General features: G+C 36.3%; 1 protein-coding gene across 22 annotated transcripts in view; it reads left to right on the top strand.

Annotated features, from left to right (window-relative positions):
• AFDN (afadin, adherens junction formation factor) overlaps positions 1-19,720 on the top strand; it is a 129,180-nt gene that overhangs the window by 76,051 nt on the left and 33,409 nt on the right. For 11 of the 22 annotated variants that reach the window (XM_084513465.1, XM_084513476.1, XM_084513485.1 and 8 more), the window contains 6 exons: positions 246-340; positions 2,962-3,227; positions 3,727-3,870; positions 6,892-7,090; positions 8,512-8,615; positions 10,628-10,732. In XM_084513465.1, the coding sequence (XP_084369591.1) occupies positions 246-340; positions 2,962-3,227; positions 3,727-3,870; positions 6,892-7,090; positions 8,512-8,615; positions 10,628-10,732 (913 nt within the window). The remainder of the gene's footprint in view (positions 1-245; positions 341-2,961; positions 3,228-3,726; positions 3,871-6,891; positions 7,091-8,511; positions 8,616-10,627; positions 10,733-19,720) is intronic. The other 11 variants (XM_084513480.1, XM_084513467.1, XM_084513471.1 and 8 more) reach the window with 1 other exon arrangement.

Genomic DNA, 19,720 nt, shown 5'->3' with positions numbered 1-19,720 from the left:
CCTGATGATCTAAATTTTCTTCCAGTATTTCTGGGAAAGTCATAGGAGAACTGGTTTCTCTGTATCCTTTTAAAAAAGTATTACTCGGATCACTATAGTCACATACTTAAGACTGATTTCACCGATTTTGTAATTTTCCAGATCTCTTATTTAGAAGCATTAATAATACAAATATAAAAAAATCTAAATGTTTAATGTTCTTTTTTTCCCCTTCTTCCCTCCCTACCCCTATTCCTCCCTTCTAGGTACCTTGTTCATTGTCTGCAGTCAGAGCTTAATAACTACATGCCAGCATTCCTTGATGATCCAGAGGAAAATAATCCTCAGAGGCCTAAAATAGGTTAGACTGCTTGAAGTTTTTTTTTTGTGGATTCTAAACCATGCAATTAATAACAAATGAATATAATTCTTCTTAACAATGATATGACAAATACAAGTTGCCTTAACCTGTGGGAGAGTTATCATTCATAACAAACTGATTCAAACAAGAAAGGACAGTAACAGCATATGAATGATCTGTATTGGCTTTTAAAATGATGTGGGGAACTTCTGGATGTCATCTAAACTATCCTAATGCTCAAGGCAGGTTCAGCTGGATCAGGTTGTTCAGAGTATTGCCCAACTGAGTTGTTCAATGTCCATTCTGTGATGGAGATTCCATAACATCTGAGTAACCTGTTCCAACATTTGACCATCCTCATAGTGGAAATATTTTTAATATATCTAGTTGGAAATTCCAGTGCTCCAATTTTTGTTTGTCGCTTGTTACTCTGTTATCACTGTGCACCTTTCACAGGTGTCTGGTTCTGAACCCTCCTTCTAGACAGGTGAAGACAGCAGTAAGCTCTGCCCTTAGCCTGCTCTTTCCTCAGATTGAACCAAATCCACTTCTCCTTTCCTCTTTTATGTCCTTTTTTTCCAGCCCCCTAATCTTCTTGGTGGCTCACTTCTGAGTTTGCTCAATTAAATTAGTATCTTCCTGGTGCTGGGGAGTCTAAAACTGGATGCTTTGCTCCATGTACAGTCTCACAAATAATGGATAGGAAGGATCACTTCCCTCCCTTTCTGCTGGCTGCACTGCTGCTAACTTAACATTTTAGTATGCAACAGTCTGCCTTTCAGGCCAGGGTATTCAACTTGATGTTTACCAGGTTCTCTTCATCATTTTCTGGAAGACTGCTTTCCATACAGATGGCACCCAGGTTATGCTGTTGCAGTTAATACTTTCCAAGAAGCCTTTAAACTTGATGAAGTTCCTGTCAGACCATTATTCCAGCCTCTTGAGGTCCTTCTGAATAATACCCTAACCCTTCAGTATGTCAGCTTGGTATCTTATGTGAACTTGCTGAGAATGCACTCCATCCAGTCACCCAGGTCACTAATTAAGTTATTAAACAGTATCAATCCCAGCCTCAATCTATGAAGGAATCCACTTAATAGCTGGCTACTAATAACTATTAATACTAGACTACATAACCACGAATCCACCAAGTCCAGTGGTCTGGCCACTTCTCTACCTGCGTTATCATTTATTTATCCAGTCTTGTTTCAACGATTTCACTAGTAGGATGCTGTGGAAAAATCTGACAAAAGCCTTGCTAAAGGGCAAGGCAAGGAACAACATCCACTGCTGTCCCCTTGTCTACTAAGGCAGTCATCTTACCACTGAAGGCAGTCAGGTTGGTCATGCATAATTTGCCCTTGGTAAATCCATGCTAGCTCTTCCAAAACACGTCGTATGTATGCTTTGGAAGTGGCTTGTAGTAGGATTTACCCCATAACCTGCCCAGGGACTAAAGTTAAGCTGGCTGGCCTTGCAAATCCCTGGTCCTTATTTTTGCCCTTCATGAAAATGGATGCAATGCCTCTTTCCAGTCATCAGGATCCTCCTCCATTGCCATAGTACTTTAACAACGGTAGTTTTGCAATGATGTCAGCCAGTTCCCTCTGCAACTTCATATGCATCCTGTCTGACCCTGTAGACTATGTCCAGTCAGATGAAGTAGTTCCTTATTTGATCTTCCTCTATTGCTGTGCCCACTGCCTCTGCTACTATGCACGAGGACCTTACTAGTGAAAACTAAACTTTTTTCTTAAGAAAGAAATTAAGCACTTCAGCCTTTTTTTTTTTTTTTTTTTTTTTTGTCTTTATTACTAGGTACTTAGCTCCACTGAGCAATGGGTCCACATTTTCCTTAGCTTTCAGTAAGCTGCTGTGAACTTAAGAGAAGCCATTCTTGTTACACTTTGCATCTTTGCTGCTAGTTTCAATTCTCACAAGTATTTGTCTTTCTAAATGCCATGCTTGCATTGTCTTTGTATTCCTATCAGGTAACCCATCCCCACTTCCACCTTTGTATTTCCTTGTTGTGTTTGAGCTCCGTTGGGAGTTCCTTGTTTTCTGCCATGCTTGCTAGATTTTCTGCCCATTAGAATTGACTGTTCCTGTGCTTTGGTTCTAAATGATCAGCCAGCTATCTTGAACATGCCAATCTGAATAGATGAATCAAATTATGCCCTCCTGAAGTCTGGGACTGTAATTCTATTATTTGTCTTTTTTCTGTCAGGATTTTGAATTCCTACATCTTCTAGGCACTGCAGCTGAAGCTGCATTCAACTTTCATTTCTCCAGCCTCTTCCTAGTTGGAGCCATAGGTCCAGCAGAGTATGTCCTTGTACCTAGCCTGTCAGTCACTTGCCTTTACTTACTTTCATTTCAGGAGTTAAATATGTATTTCAGCTGTCAGTTTAATGTTGCTTAATCTTGAAAACCATTAAAGAGATATGAAGCAATACATTTATTTCTGAAGGTGTGTGTAACTTAAACTCATGTAGGTTGTAGGTTCTTCTTAACATTCAGTAACTAGGGTTGATTGTCCATGTATCTAAGTATGTATGGCCTAAACCAGTTGTATGTATATCGTGGTATGTGAATTGACTTGCTTTGTTTTATCTCTACAGATGATGTGCTGCATACATTGACTGGAGCTATGTCCCTGTTGCGGCGATGTAGAGTGAATGCTGCACTGACTATACAGCTCTTCTCCCAGTTGTTTCATTTTATCAACATGTGGCTTTTTAACAGACTAGTTACAGCCCCAGATTCAGGGCTGTGTTCACATTATTGGGGAGCTATTGTTCGTCAGCAGTTGGGCCACATTGAAGCCTGGGCAGAAAAACAAGGTTTAGAACTGGCTGCTGATTGCCACTTAAGCAGAATAGTGCAGGTGAGTGTATTTCTGATTAACACTTGTCACATAATTCTGTATTTGAAAAGAATGTTTCTGCATTGTATGTTCCTAGAGAATAGCATGTAGATGATCATAGTTTGTATGAATTTATTCTGGACTGTTTGGGTAGCACGTAAAGATACAAAATGTATGTTCAACCTCATTAACATTAAAACTATAACTAAAATTGATACTTAGTGATTTTAGCCAACATGCTGTTCTATTTCTGTTTATAACACTAAGATAAATAAACACTGAAAAAGACAAGAAGAGTACCTGGAAAAATCAATATGCCTCTTCTGTGATAGGTTTAGTGTTCATTTGTCTTACAGGTGCAGGAGATGTATTTGGTGGTTGTTTGGGGGATGTTTAAGTTACTTTTGTAGTAAATCTGGCTGCTTGCTTTGTTTTCAATCTCTTTACTAATGAAAACTGAAGCAAGACTTAAGGTTTCATTCTCATTTGGATTTGTCTCTTATGACTTTTTTCCCCTCAGGCAACCACATTGCTTACGATGGACAAGTACTCACATGCAGATGTTCCAAACATTAACAGTACTTGCTTTAAGCTGAATTCTCTGCAGCTACAAGCTTTGTTGCAGAATTATCACTGTGCTCCAGATGAACCACTTATCCCAACAGTAAGTCACTTGCTGCATTATTTAACATACCTGAAGAACAGAGACTAGGTGAAAACACCGTGGCTTAAAAATAGCTATCTTCTTGTTGTTGACTGATTTGGAATTGTTAGAAAAAGTCAGAGCAGGCAGTCTGCTCCCCTTACTGTAAGCAGCATTGGTGCTACTGGCATGCTCCTGGCCACCAACTTTGTGTGTACTTCACTGCAACTCAAGCAGGACATTAACAAATCTTTCAGGCACCAAATTGGAAAGTAAGGTAACACCTGTACATCTTGAGCAAACTCAGGGAGGTATAGCTGCACTTCACAGAATTTGTGGATGAAATCCAGTAAGGTAGTAGTAAAGAGGCACAAAGAGCACTCCACTTCAAAAAGCGAGCTGTGTGTATAACCACAAGGAACAAAGACTGAAATTTTGACTATAGAGATCAAATGAAAGAAGCTGGAACATTAAACTTTTTTTCCTCTTTTTTAACATTTGAAACATGAAAATCTGTGAATCTTGAATCCTTTCATACAAGCAGTGGACAACACCTTTGGATACACTGATACATGAAACTTTTTTTTTTTGTGTAGACATGCATGTATGTGTGTATATGTATATACATGCACACATACATATGTTGCTTTCTGAATTGATTATCTTGCTATTGAAGATGAGTGACTATTCCAAGTCTTATCCATGGGAAGAATCTTCTTGGCAAACGTCAAGAGGTTTTTTGTTCCTTGCAGAAGTGTAATCATGTGTTAAGGAGAATTCTTGAGGTAAAACATGATTACAGGACAGTTGACTGAACTCAAAAGTCTAAAAAGGTGAAGATAATCCAACTCTTATGCAACTGAATCCATTGTGTACAAAGAGTATTTTTTTAATGACTGTGGATATATCGCTTTATTAAATCAAAGGTACTAATACAGTCGTTCTAAAGGTCTTTACTTGACTTGTGGCTTGGGTACAGTTGATTTTTGTATATTGATTACCAAACCCAAAAGTCTTTTGCTGAAGAACATAGCTTATATTTCCTGTTTACACATAGGTAGAATTCCACTTTTTAAATTATTGGTCTCTAGGGACCTCAAAGAACTGCAGTACTAACTGTGGTAGATTTTCTTAGTGTCAGAGGAGGATTATTAGTATGGCTAGTTTTCCCTGTTGCAATGAAGTGTTATTTGGTAGTTCTTTGTTCCTTGCTATTAAAAAGACATGTACACTCAAACCCTGACTTACTGCTGCCAAATCTGAAAATTTTCACATCTTGGAATCTACTCAAAGGAATTTAAGTGTATTTATACTTACATATTTTTGTTTGATGTAATCCTTTTAGAAATTAGCACCTTTTACAGTAAAAAGGCTTTTCTCAGAGAGCATCTCCTAAAGACAGTCTGGATTTATCTGACTTCCCCCTTGACATTTGCCAAAACTGAACGTTCGGATGGGAACACGTGTATATTTTTGTCATGACTGTATTCTGCTTTGTGCCCAAGTAATAAAGTTGTTACACTAGGCTTACAGTTTGGAGTGGCGCAATAGCATAACAGGAATGAGATTAAGACCCAATTGCCAAGCTGGTTTTGGGAGCCAAGTAGAAGCTGTAGAATGAAACTGGAAATCACACACAAATCTTGAGTAAAGCAAATACTTACAGTTGGGTAATCTGCATGGAATATCTGTAGCAGCTTCAAATAAATGAATTGTAGTAATTACAGCTCAATGCCAGGAAAACCATACATCTCAGGGGTAAGTTCTGTTCCAAAAACAATGCTAGAAGTAAAGAAGTTACTTTTAAATATTGATTCTGCCTGTTCAGTTAGATTCAGTGATGAGTCAAATGAGAGGTGATTCCTTGGTTCCTAAGGTAAACTGCATAATTTGAAGACACCAAGTGTTTGAGAATGATGAGTTGCATCATTTTAATAGTTGCCTGTTTTATTTTTCCTGTACAATGCAAATGTAACAACTGAAAACTTTCATGTTAAAACTTGTCTTTACCTGCCAAAGGCATTTAAAGTAACAGAAAAACAAAGGAACTGCTGGGGTGAGGGGTGGGTGGGAGAGAGCAGCCTTTTCACTGAGCACTCTTGAGTAATTTGGGATGAATAGAAGAGAAGCATACAGAAACAGCACGCTGGTTGGACCTTTTTGTGAAGTTGTCAGGAATTTGATTTTTTTTTTTTTTAACTTTTGTATTAATTTTATCAATCCATCCAACCTAGTGATAGGTACCCTGTTGAAATCTTACAGTTCTCTCAGAAATGCAGTAGGAAGACTGCTGTGCACTACATGCCACCATGGTAGCTACAACATGAAGACCATACCAGTTTCACAGAACTTTCTGCAAAACTAAGCAGAACAGTTGAGCACCAAATGTAAAATCTGCAGCTCCTTGCTGCAACTTGAGTGATTCTGCTCTATGTCCATGTGCTTCTATTGTGTTACTTTAAAAATTGGTATCTATCTTAACAGTGTTCTCTGTATTGCACTGAGCTCGCAGGGAGTGTAGAATTAAAGACTTTGTTCTATAAACCTTCCAAACTAGGCAACTATATGTGCCATTAGCCCTTTGTTGGGTATGTGTGTCCTGATGGAGCTGAAAGTACTGGTATACACAAGTCATATGTTTCTTTCCTATATATTTAGTCTTACAGAGTATACTCAACAAATTGTCAAAATTTTAAGTTGCCTGTGATTCCAACTTGCCTCTTGAACATGCATGTTTTTATTAGATGTTTTTTAAATGCACTTGTCCTATCAAGTACAAATGTGACACAATTTTAGAAAACACTGAAAGAAAAACAAATGCTGTTGAATTTTATTTGTTAACAATGCTATCTATGGGATTTGACAAATAAAGCAGTGCAGCATCCTTTGTGTACAAAGTGGAGCCAAAGAAGTTTTATCTCTGATACTCAGTTTCCCAGATTCTGTTAATGAAGTCTTAATGTTTTCTTATTATATTTTTTCCTTAAAAAGGTTATTTCACATTATCATTATAATAACAGTGTTTTTCTACTTTCTGTCCAGGAACTGATAGAGAATGTAGTAACTGTTGCAGAAAACACTGCTGATGAACTTGCTCGCAGTGATGGCAGAGAAGTCCAGTTGGAAGAGGACCCCGACTTACAGCTGCCTTTCCTTTTACCAGAAGATGGCTATTCTTGTGATGTTGTCAGAAATGTTCCGAGTGGTTTACAAGAATTCTTGGATCCTCTCTGTCAGAGAGGTCAGTTCTTCTGTTTTACGATGAGTTTCTTTTTTGGTGTAGTGAGCACAGAATGCAAAATACATTTTAGTTAATTGTAAATTACTTTCTCTTTATGTGTATTTCGATTTTTTTATAGTGTATGGTCAAATTTTGCAACCCATAAAAGCTATGCAGTGTTCTTGAATTCTTATCCTTTTTCCCCATCCGTTTCATTTGCTTTCAAGGTTCTGAGAAAGCACTGCTTACTTACTAGTGTCTACTGACATTTGGCTTTGCCTTTTGCTCCAAAAGGTTTTTGTTTTGTTTTGTTTTGCAGTTCTAGCAACAAAATAAAAACAAAAATACATAAATGTAAATTCTGTAATACTTAAGTAATGTCAACAGTCTTAACCATAACAGAAGTTCTGCAATTGTCAGTTCCAGCTTAGTTTATAGAAATGCCATATTCTTGCATTTAAAAACAAACCAAACAAAAAAATACAACACAACTGCTAAGAAACTTGAGTGTTTGTGGAAAGTGAGTTACAGAGGATATAGTCTTGAGACTAAAGAGTACTAGCAAAATAAAGTATTTAATGAGGAAGTATAATTCATTTGCTTTAAGAATTTCTGTATAGTTATTGCATACAAGGACTTTTTTGATGTGTATATGCAAATTTTTACTTCTAAGGTATTTCTTAAACTATGCTAAGTGACTGGTTTGCAGTAAATCAATGTAAACTGAATTGCTGAAAGATGATCTTTGTGAAGAGGAGAAGCTCATCTTTTTGGTTGATGCGATTTGTAATCAGACTAATGTGGATTTTCACCCTTCTTGATTTAGGAGAGAACAATGAATAACTTTCAAAATTAAAATAACTAAATCACCTGACTGAAGCACCTCATTTAAATTTCTGTCTCTGACGCAGTCATTGTCGATGGACAAAGCACCAGCCTCTTAGTTGCTGTAATTATTTATTTTTATTCTAGAAATTGCTTAGTAAACAAAACCCTGTTTTTAGTGGCAGAATTGCACTGAATATTAAAGTCTAGGCAAAGCTTCACTTCTGCCAAATTTAAGCTTAGACTGGCTAGCTAGGCTCTGTGCAAAGCAGAAGCTTTCCATAATGCTGTCTTATTCTGAATGATAACTGCTCATGTTCTGATACTTCACATCTCCTGTTGGTAGAAGCTGTATTTTACAGCCCAAGAGCTTTTTATGAGCTCTTAATGTTTTCAAACGTTTCTCAGAAGCAGCAGCTGTAGAAGTATAAAATTTTGTAGGTTTCATAAAATTGTAGTGAAGCACCTAATTGCATATAAGATACAAGATTCAACATACTTCGAAATATAAAAAGATGAATACTTCTGTTTGATTATTTCCTGGTGGCAGGCTATTTGATTTTAATTAATCTGTTGACAAAATACCAAGCCTATGTTAACATTACTTTCTCCTTCAGGTTTTTGTAGACTAATACCTCATCCCCGGTCACCAGGCACATGGACAATATACTTTGAAGGTGCAGACTATGAAAGTCACCTGTCACATGAGAATGCTGAGCTAGTAAGTATTAATTCAGGGAATAATGGTGAAAATTGAATAGTGATTTCTTGGTAAGCCATTGTGTTGCGTGTGGTAAGTTTTAATTCTCGTTAGGAGGAACAGGCTTAATTAAAGATGTAGTTCATGAGTGATTTGGTATTTAAGGAACTATTTGCAGATTTTTGTGAGTCAGGTGTGTTTTTTTTAGGTTGTTGCATGATGGAATTCTCACATCAAATTGTTTGTTGTGTTCCCCCACCACTTTGGTGTAAACAGTAAAAAAACTCCTTGTAAACACTGGTGGAAGTGTATGTGGACATGTATCTGTAAATAACTGTTAATGTGAATGTAAACTGGAATTTACCTGTCTTCCTAAGGCCCTCTAAGATAAATGTTTACTCTTCGGTATTCAGAGGGACTTGAAAGCTTCATTTACTCTGTTCAGAACCCAACATTTGTTAGATGACATTATGTAGTATCCTGAAGAATGTGTTTGGGCCTCAGTCCCAAAACAGAAGAGGGCATCTCCTAAATCTACAGATGGTGCATCAGTCCTGAACTGATTTGCTCTTCCTCTTCCCTTTGTTGCTCTAAAGAAATTATTTTTTTAGAACTAGCGCAAACAAAAGTCATCTGAAGTTACATACTAGGTACTTACTGTTCCTCAAACTAAGAAAAAGTAGAATTCTGGCCAGTGTGCCTTAAAAAGGCTACATAAAGAAATGCAAGATGCTACTATTTAATTCCTCTACAGAAATCAATACCGTTTAAGATGGTCCAGATAACCAAATTTAGTTATTCTTCTCTTGTGCATCTGTTAATTGAATGTGTTATGTTTGAGAGCATAGCAAGTCTGTTTATGGTGGTAGCCTACACACCACCTCTTGGTGCACCATGTCCACGTAATCTAAACATTGGGTAAACGTCCTCGTTTATAGTTGTGAGGCTCAGGGGTATTGCCTGTCTTCAGATTTTCACTGAAGAATTTCTTCTATTGTTAGACAAAAAGTGAAATTAAGTACAGACTATGTTCCCAGTGGCTAACTTTTCCCAGTGTGTATGGTTGTTTTTTTGACTTAGTTTAATAATTTTTCTACTTAAACTAATGGAAAAAATTCTGATTAAAGTAGAAACAGGTTCTGTACTTCTGCAGACTTTGCACAGGAGTGCTAACGTTAATAGTTAGAAATCTACTTGCTTTTCTAGTTTTTGTACTTAATCAAAGCGTTAATAGTTTTTTTTTTTTTATTTCTTTGGCTTTACTTCTATTTATTTCTACTTTGTCGTGGGTCTTGTGGAGCTTGCACTTGTTGGGTTTTAATATGAATACAAACTACAAACTAGGTTGCACGTGAATAAATTTATATGTTTCACCTAAATAAGAATGATGTCAACTTTTTGAGAAGAGGGAACTGGCAATATTGCAGAGATGCAAATAAATTACTGAAAATGTTTGGGGGTTGAGTTTTATTTGACTTACGGCGTTTTCAGAAGTGAAAATTTTCTGAACATTCTTTCAGAAGAATGCCTTTGAAATTAATTAGTCCTTTAATATCTTTGCAGAATTGTCTTCTAGATACAGTATTAAATACTGAGTTCCATGTATATCACTGTCATCTTTTTAGCAGTGGCCTACTGAGTCTGTACTTCAGTATTCATTAAAAGTAAATGTTTTACGTTTTATAGACATTACATTTGTAGGCATAAACATTTCAAATTATGAATCACTAATAATATCTATTGAACTATTGAATTGGAGGAGAAACAGTGGGTAGATTTCACAACTTTGTTAATGCTCAGAACATTGATGCAATGCTTGATAACATGAATTCATATTAATCAAGCGTTCAGGGATTCCAACTTGAAAATGGAGTTTCAGGCATGGTATCTGAGATGAGATTTAGAGATCTGCTGCTGCCCTTACAGCTTAGTTTTGATTGTAGATTAGCTGTTTTGCACAATAATTTTCATAGCCTGATAGTGCATATGAACTCCTGTCATCTTTAATTTTCTTTCTTTGCCTTGTTTGATAGGCTCAGCCTTTGAGGAAAGAACCTGAAATTATAACTGTAACATTGAAAAAACAAAATGGAATGGGCCTCAGCATTGTTGCTGCCAAGGTATGGAAGTCAGTTTGTGTAAGTGTTATGGAGAATTTTTTTCTTTTGTTCGTTTCGTTTGTGCTTTTGTTGTTGTTGGGGGGGGGGGAAGGGGCGGTCCGCCTTTTGTGGAAAATGTTAATGGAAAAACTTGTTTCCCTTGAGTTTGTTGTGCATGTCATATTGATCGTACTTTATACTAGCTGTGAAATGTTTATGTAAAATACACAGACGTAATGCAAGAAAAAATATGGATGAAGTAGTTATGACATCTAAGTCTAAAGCTATCCTGCAGGTTTATTCAGCATTTTTCTAAGCCAAAAATTGGCAATGTTATTAAATGGAATTAATAAACTAGTTTATTTAGTAGTTTTGCTGAAAACAGTAGAAGTATCTGGTAAAGAAAAGCGGTAAATAGAATAAAGTATTTGCAGTAGTTTTTGTAGTAGATGAATGGATAAAAAAATAAACATTAACGTTTGTCTCTACTTTCTGCTATGAAGACAAGGTCTTCTGTGTAGTATACAGCTGCATGCATGACATCAGTTTTGCTTCTTTATAGTAGACAGCTACAGCATATTATCTAGTTTGGTGAAGCAGGGATAATAACTCTTGTCCTGAGTTACTAGAATCTTGGGTGTAAGCTATTCCTGTTGGTAGTAATATATAGAATGCACATACAACTCCAACCACCAGGTGGAGGACTCCACTAATTGACTGACTTTTCTTTATCAGATTAGTCACACAGGAGGCATAATCTTTATATTTTAGATTTGATATGAATGATGTAACTGTGTTATCCAAAAGTACTTCTTGTTACTATGTAGTGTACATAGAGGTATAGGTAGAACAAGTTTTTCTTAGTATGCTTTCACAAGTACATGAAACTTTTCAGAACAACCTATTCTTCCTTGCCACATAGTTCATGGGCTGAAGACTTAGTTGTTTTACATCTTTTAAGTTATTTCATGTAGTTACTTCTGAACAGCACTACATTTTTTTCCTTGCAACTTTGCTCAGTTCATAGTGTGTTCTTGAAATGATAATCTTGTGTGATACTGGCTTTTAAAGGCTTATTTCTGACATCTGTAAAGGAATACGAGGTGTCAGGTATATGCTGCTGACAATCAGCTGTTACTGAGAAAACTACTCAGGACCTGGCAAATGTAACTCAATATTCTGCTCCTGTTTTTATTGAGCAGGTTAATAATTTGAGAAGCAAATAGTAGATCCTAAAATATGCCAGATTAAATATGTTAAGACTGCCTTCTGACAGCATTTCTGTTGAATGCTTCAAAATGTGCAGCAGATTTTTTTTCCACTTTCAACTGTGATATCTAATTTATAATGTAGAGAAAAGCAGGTTATCAGGAGTGTGGAGAGAGTTTCCATTTTCACTGGAGCTGTCTGGCTTCTCCCATACTCCCATTGCTTTAACAACTGACACTTAGAACTTTCATTAGCAGTACATAACAATGCTATTGGTCAATGTGTAAACTTGATTTGAAATTTAGGTGTTCTTGTTGTTGTTGTTTTTAATAAATTATTTAACACATTTCATGATACCTCCATGTCATAATCAGTGACGGAAGCAGCGTGCTTCATCTCATCATGTGCAGTTGCAGAAACATTCAGTGCTCCAGGCAGTGACTGCAGGTCATTTTGGTGCTGCATGCCTGCCACGTATTGGAATTCTGTTTTTAAAAAGGTCATGTCTTGAATCTTGATCTTAAATAAGCAAGAGACAGATCTTTACTTTTAGCTTATGTAGAATAGAAACTTTCACTTAATTTAAGTCAGCAAAATGTTGGATAGAAATAATTGTCTTTCATTGTGCTGAAATAAGTTGCAGTGGTAATTAAATAGGATTATTTTTAAGCAATTAATTTAAGGGGTGTACACTACTTACTGTAAGCAAGTAATAGCACATTTTTTCTGTAATAGGCTTCCTAAAAACAGTAGGCTAAGGAAGAATACAAAGGCATTAATTTTTTTCAAGCTGAGCAGGGCAGAATATATTAGAGAATTGAGTGAGCATGGCTGAGAAGCTAGTAATAATGGGTGGATTTTTCCTTTCTATCATTATCCTGTTGATGTTTGCTAATAGTTATTCTGACGCACCTCAAGTCATGTGTCTCTTACAGCATGAAAATTAAAATTCTCACTTTCTCCTTTGCTGAGGAAAGAAATTTAACAGACTGTTTAAATTTTTCTAAACTTTTAAAATACGACAGTATCTGAAATGAGAGAGAGAGAGGTAAGCATGAGAATAGATTTAGGTTTTGCTAGTATTAGAAAGTTGTCTGTCATGTGTTCATATGAAGGTACTTTTATAGCTGAAGAAATGAAAGCTCATACTTGATTTCAGAAATTGCAGTTACTGATGCCACGCACAGGATCATAGTTTGATTGTAAACCCAATTATCTTTGTTTAACCACTGCTTTCAAGAGTGCTTCAAGTGCTGTAATAAAAGAAAATGCAGGGGCTGGTCAATAGGTGGCACTGTCCCAAATGGTGAAATACAACTCTGAAACTTGGCTAGGAAAACGGTTGTTTTTTTCCTGGGAGGTGACAAAATAGTTGCTGTCAGTAGCATGCTGTGAGAGCACTTTGCATGTTCACTGCAGACCTGCCTGTCATGTTAAGTCTTCGTGGGCTCTTGATACTTGTCTCTGACTTTGTATAAAGATGGTTGAAGTGGTGGTATTCACAGAATCTGCGTTTCTTACCCATCTCTAGATGTCTGTAAAAAATAAAATAAAAAAAAAAAAAAAAAAAAAAAAATTCTTTTGACTGTTGCCCTTTGGTAGTAAACTGCTCATCTTTGAGGAAACATCCAACTAATTCATGCTTTGATAATTCTTTGGATTTTTATTAGTTTGCAGAGTTCAGTAGGTAAATAAAGTTGTACCAATTAAGAGCTTTTAATTGGTAAGGTGCACACTATACCTTACATACCCCTTCCACTATAAATGTTCTTAGTTACCAAGTGATGGTCACTCCTGTCCTGCAGCAATCTAAAAAGATTGAACGTGTTGAAGCTAAGGTCATACAAGCAGAGAAGTGACACAACTTGCATTGAAATGCTGTATGCCTGCTTATTCTTAGGACAGATGGTTTCATTTTATGATACTGGTGGCATTAATATAAAAGCAAAACAAGAACAAGGGAGGTGAGTCAAGGAAGAGATGACAGCATTATGTCACTGCCAGACCCCCTGCTTAATTCTTTTTCCACCTAATGACCGGCAGAATGTTTAAGTGTGTTACTTCTACTTCCCAGCTGCTCATATTTTATTTAATTTGAAGTTTTATAGGCCTGCCAGGAATGTCAGGGAGAGCACAATTGCTACACATCAGCTTGTTCACCTGAGTGTGCTCTAAGGGTGTTTTCTGAGGCAGGACAGCCCCAGAGCATAGTTGAGCAACCATGTAGCAAGCATATATGCTGTATGCATGCATACCAGATAAAACCCGTCTCATTATGCAATAACTGTTAGGTGCCAGAGCACTGTAAACAGTTCTGTGTGTGGTTGTTTTGCTTTAAGTCGGGAAAATACCTAGCAGCATTTCTTAAACTGAATGCATTATACATATATATATATATATATATTGTTATGTTTTGAAGTTATAACTTCACATGTTAAATGACCTGAAACAGTGACTTCTTGTTCTACCTTTTCATAGGTGTTGTGTGTTTTCTTATAGTAATACTCAGGTAGCTTTATTAGCAGCAGCTTTTGTAATGGGTATATGGAAATCGAGGTGGTAGGAGTGGTCGGGCATCGGGAACAGTATTGCTTTTTGAGGTTGTGTGCAGAATTTGGTTGCTCTAACCCCGAAAGATGTTTTGATGTTAAAAGCTGCCTGACTTCCAACCACACTGCGGTTAAGTTTTTATGAAATCCAGATGATTTGGAAGCAGAGTGTGCATGCAGTTTACTTTAAAAATATATCGCTTTTTGGGGGCTTTTGCATGTGACTTCGTAGCCATCTGTGGGCCAGCACACTACTTCCTGTTTAATTTGGAGATTTTTTTGTCTTTTCTACAAAAGGGTTCCCTTTTTGTTTTTCTATCGGTTTTCAAAGTTTAATAAAGCCTCTAGAGCAACTGAAAGCCAGAACGGCATAACTGATTACGTAAGAGTCTGAATATTGTATTGGTTATAGCTGGTGTTGATAAATGCTATACCGTGTCATAGCATCCAGCTCAGTTATCTTGATGGGTATCTTGGAAAATCCAGCAGACTAGAGTGGTGGTTGCTGTAGAGGGCTGAAAGAGAAGTGGAGAATTGTTTTTTTTCTTTCAAGGATCTGTAGTCCCGGAGATCAAAATGTGGTTTTCTGTTGTTGGAAGAACAGAATCCATGGTAAGTCTGTTCAGGTTTCTGTCGGGACTGTTTTTCTCTTAAGTTTTAAATGCTATCCCTGTACTTTTCCCTGCTCTCTTGCTTGTTTAAACCTGCCAGTAGTGATTTGTTCGTGTAGCAACAGTGTAATATAGCATGCAGTTAAATATAGTCAGATGTTAATAGCTAACTTTCCAAAATCTAGAAAGAAAAAGCTTAACAAATTTTTTAGCTTGTTCTTGATATGCACTTCTCAAACTTGTGGAAGTGACTATTAATGTTTAAAGTTTCAGGTGTGATAACTACTGTTTTACTGTGGAAGAGCATGAATAGCATGACCTGTGATATGTTTACTTGTCGTATTAGTTGGCTTTAATCCAGATTCCTCTAAAAGCCTGTTTTTCACTTAAAAGTCTTAGTAGAATAATAAATTTGACATCCCAAACAGTGTATGTAAGGTTTTTAATTTTTAGACTCTCCTGAAAAGACCAGATCTTGTGAATACATTGCAGTTAGGATATCCTATATTAACACATTCACAGACTAGAAGCATTTCAATTCTGTTCAGACTGCTCCTGCATGAGGGAGGGGATTCCAGCGTTCTTCCAAGTGTTAGAGCTGATTTTGAGGATTTACCTTCTCATGCTGGTTACATTCATTAATATTTTGTGAATATTAATGAATATTTTTGTTTCTTAAAAAATATACAGTGCATTTCTGCTTCTTACTCTGTCATCCTTTTTTACTATAATGGAGAAAGTTACCTTAAAATATATGCATGCACCTTAAAGTATGTATGTATGTCTCTGCCCTACAGTAAATAGATCAGGGTATATTTTCAAGGCTTTTTAAGAGAGAGTCAGATCAAATATTTTCTTAGCATTTACTGAAGTAGGGTGATGTTGTATAAGATGGTGATGTTTCTTTTTTAATAGAAGCATTTCAAATACTGAGTGGAACAGTTCATTAATAATTATAGTGGGGAAGGGGTTACTTTCCTAAAAACAAGTGTGTGGGCTCCAACTTGTAAATAATTTGTGTTATTTGGCAGCTTTGTTTGATCTTAAGGTTTAATTAAATCACCTTGAGATGACTTACTGTCTAAAGAGTTCCTTATCATTTTATATTTAAGTCAATCTAAAGTGTTAATTTTAAGGAGGGTTTGAGACTAACAAGAATATCAATTTCCATGTGAAATTTTCCTTAACAAATACCTGTTAGGTGATGTATATAGGAAGAACAGATGTTAACATTAGTTTTAAATCTTTTTTTTAATTGAATATTACGGTTTTAGTTGCAAATAATACGGATAACATAATACATAACATACATAACAATTCTCTTTACTGTAAGCTTGCAAATACAGACAGTTAATGACACTTATTTTTTTTTTAACTGTTTATTAGCTCTTTACTTATGTTCCAGGTCTTTAAGACAGAATTTCAGACGCTTCACTCTTCCCTCTTAACAGCTTTCTTGTCTCTGTACATTCTAGATACTTAAGGAAAATCTTTGCCTTTTCCTTCCAGCATGATTTAATGCTACTGTTTTCATACGCTGTGTAAAAACTAAAGCTTATGACATTACACCATGATTTTCCTTCTTACTAGTTGAGACCGCAACTTTGCTCAAGTAGAGTGTTGTTTCTTGCTTATATTTAGATTGATGTTGCAAATGGGTCGCCTAGACATTGTAGTTTATGTCTTCTGGAAAAAAAGGGTTTGTTTGTGTGGCTTTTATTTTTTTATTTATTATAGTGCCAATTCTTCCTTGTACTAGCACCTTATATGCAAGCACTTGCTAGCCCACAAGTTACAGTGCACATAGTATTTAACTAGAATTACTCTACCAGGTTACATTCAGTTCTGGCATTCATATAATTTAAATGTATTTTAAATGCATGTTAACGCAGCATTTAATTTTTACATTTTTTACTCCCTTTGATGAAGAAGACTTTAAGAAGTTAAATTCTGTGTTGACTTTTTCCTGTGTGAATAATATTGTCATTTGGGGTAGAAATTTAGATTATTAACAGGGTCTGATAGATACATCTTAATCCAGTATCAGTGGATACACTATCTACCTGAAAGTGAAGAAGCAAAAATATGTGTGGAGTAATATACTGTATATTTTCTGCTGTAATTTCTCCTTAGTTACAAAGCCATGAGGCATCACTTTGAAAAAGTGTGTGCACACACGTGTGCAATATACATATTTTTTAAATTATTGTTATTTTCCCCTAAAAATAGATCAACCATGATGTTCTTATTCTGTCCATGGACATAATTAAGCTGAAGCATTAGTTCTGGGTTGCCTTGACAGGGAAATGTCACGGAGTGTTCAATACAACTTCTCCTGGTACTGAACTCTAACTAGCCCTTAACATGCTGCTGTTCAGAGACAATTTAGAGTAAACATACAGTAAAAAGTTACCTCTTGTTTAGGGCAGTAGAGCTCAAGCAATATGTATTCCTTGAACTCAGCAAAAGATTTTTTTTCCTTTGAAACACAAGCTACATAGAGTCAAACTGGGTTGTGTGTTTAATTTCTTTTGTTAAAAAATAAACGTGCCTTTTATGAGTTTGTGCAATATCATATGAATCTGAAGTTGCAGCATTTATAATGGTGAAAGGTTACAGAAGACCACTGACCAAAACTTACGTAGTCTTTTACAAAGGCATTGTATGAATTTTTTTGCCTTTACCTACAGCTGTTTGTGTTTCATTGGAGCAAAAGTAAAGTATAGTTCTGTAGAAACTGTTGCACGCTTGATTTCGGTGTCACAATATGACTTTAGGCTAATTACTTTCACTAGTTGACTTAGTTGCTTTGGTTTTCATCCAGATATCTTTTGGAAGCCCTCAATTTTCAGAGTACAAGAGAAATCATGTTAGAAAGTCATATACTTCTGTCTAGCACAGACGACGTTACAGTTATTCATGTCTACATGCCTGCTGCCCATGTTCATCTATTTGCTTTATGGGGGATTCTGAATGCTGTAATTTGGTTGAAAGAAAGTTAACATACATGCGAGACTACATACAAAACTATATAATCTATTTTGACTGTCTCAGGAAGTCCATTACACAACATCTGAGGTTCTTTGGTCTCCTGGAAGGAACAAACTTTAGGAAGATACAAGATGCATTTATTTACTTGCTTTGTACCCAAGTCAATCTTGATTGCAAATGTTCTTTTACTTAAAAACAAAAACAAAACAAAACGTGACAGGCACTTAACATGAAACCCTTATTCCAGTAGAGAGAACAACAAATCTCTTCAGTCCTTTATATTTACCCCTTTTGAATCTATTTGTACATAGAGCTTATAGGTATGTGGATGTAAAGTTTCTAGGTTATGTTGGATGCTTCAGAATCCGGTTATATTGTACAGCTTGCAGCCTAGATTTTCTCTGAATTGTAAGCCATATATTTTTTATTTGTGCAATATTTCTTTGCTTGCTAATAACATTGATTTTCACCACAGGCTGAATCCCCATTTCCCGTTTAGTTTAATTGGAAATGTTTTCCCTGCTTGTGACTGTATTTTTTCCAACTATGAAACTGTTTGGTATTTTCCCACCCAAAATTCTAGTGGAGAATTTGAGGGAGGAAAGCAGACGTTTACATATATGGAGCACGGGTCAATTTTAAAACTCTTTTTAATCCAGGCTACTGCACGACTCACAGCAGCTGCGGCCACAACTAACAGACAGTAAGCTGCTTCACCTCGTTTCTATACAGCGTGCTATAAAATATTTTGTCTAACGATGACAGATTTTCAAAGCCTCTAAGTAGGTCCTGAAGTAGCAGAGGCCTTTCCTTCCTCTGCCAAACTTTTTTTCTCTGATCTACACGGGAAAGAAGCTTGCCCTTGCTGCAGGCGGGCCGGCTAGCTGCAGAACTGGCCTCTGGACTGACAGCAAGTAGCTCAGTGAATCGTAGGCATGCTATGTTCTGTACATAAAGCAGATAAATATGCTTGTTCTCAGCCAGATGCAGACGAGAAAATGTATTCAGCTTTAGGGAATGAGCGTTTGAGGGAGAGGGAGTGTTTAGAAACTTTTACTTTTTGCAAAGAGTACATTTGTGAACTGGCTGCGTAGTTTACTAAACTGGTATTCTTTAAAGTGCTTATAAGCTTGGATTATTTCAATGCTTCTGGACCTGCTACTTGCCAGGGAGGTCAGACTGAGACTTGACTCAGCTGCATAAACTTGCCTTTAAGGATATTTATAAAAATTTACGAAGATCTGCGTAAACTTAAGAGTCTGGAATCAGAGAATTAGCCCTGATAAAAATCAGTACAATCTGCTCTGGGTGTAGGCAGATAAAAGATTTCAGGCCTGATAGCTAGATTACAGTCATGGGGCAGAGCTTTATGGTTTTCTTTAAACACACTTTAGTTGCAGGGATTCATTCTGTTTTAAACGGTAGTTTTTATGAAGATAAACATAAAATTAATGAAAAAGACCGACTTCGGAAGCAGAGTCATCCTTGAACTGTTACAAGAGATGCCAGGGCCTAATGGTACAGCAATGTGAGTGTGTGCACATGAATGTGTGCAATATACGTTTTTTAAATGAAGTTGTCTTTATTTTTTGCAAGATTATGCAAAATACAAGCAAGTCTTGGATATTAAAAATAAATAAATAAATAATCTGATGGTGTCTGCAAAC

The sequence above is a fragment of the Aythya ferina genome (genome assembly GCF_964211825.1).
Source record: "Aythya ferina genome assembly, chromosome: 3".
In the NCBI taxonomy this organism is placed as follows: domain Eukaryota; kingdom Metazoa; phylum Chordata; class Aves; order Anseriformes; family Anatidae; genus Aythya; species Aythya ferina.
Note: the sequence above shows the minus strand (reverse complement) of the source record. Positions and strands in the feature narration are given on the sequence as shown.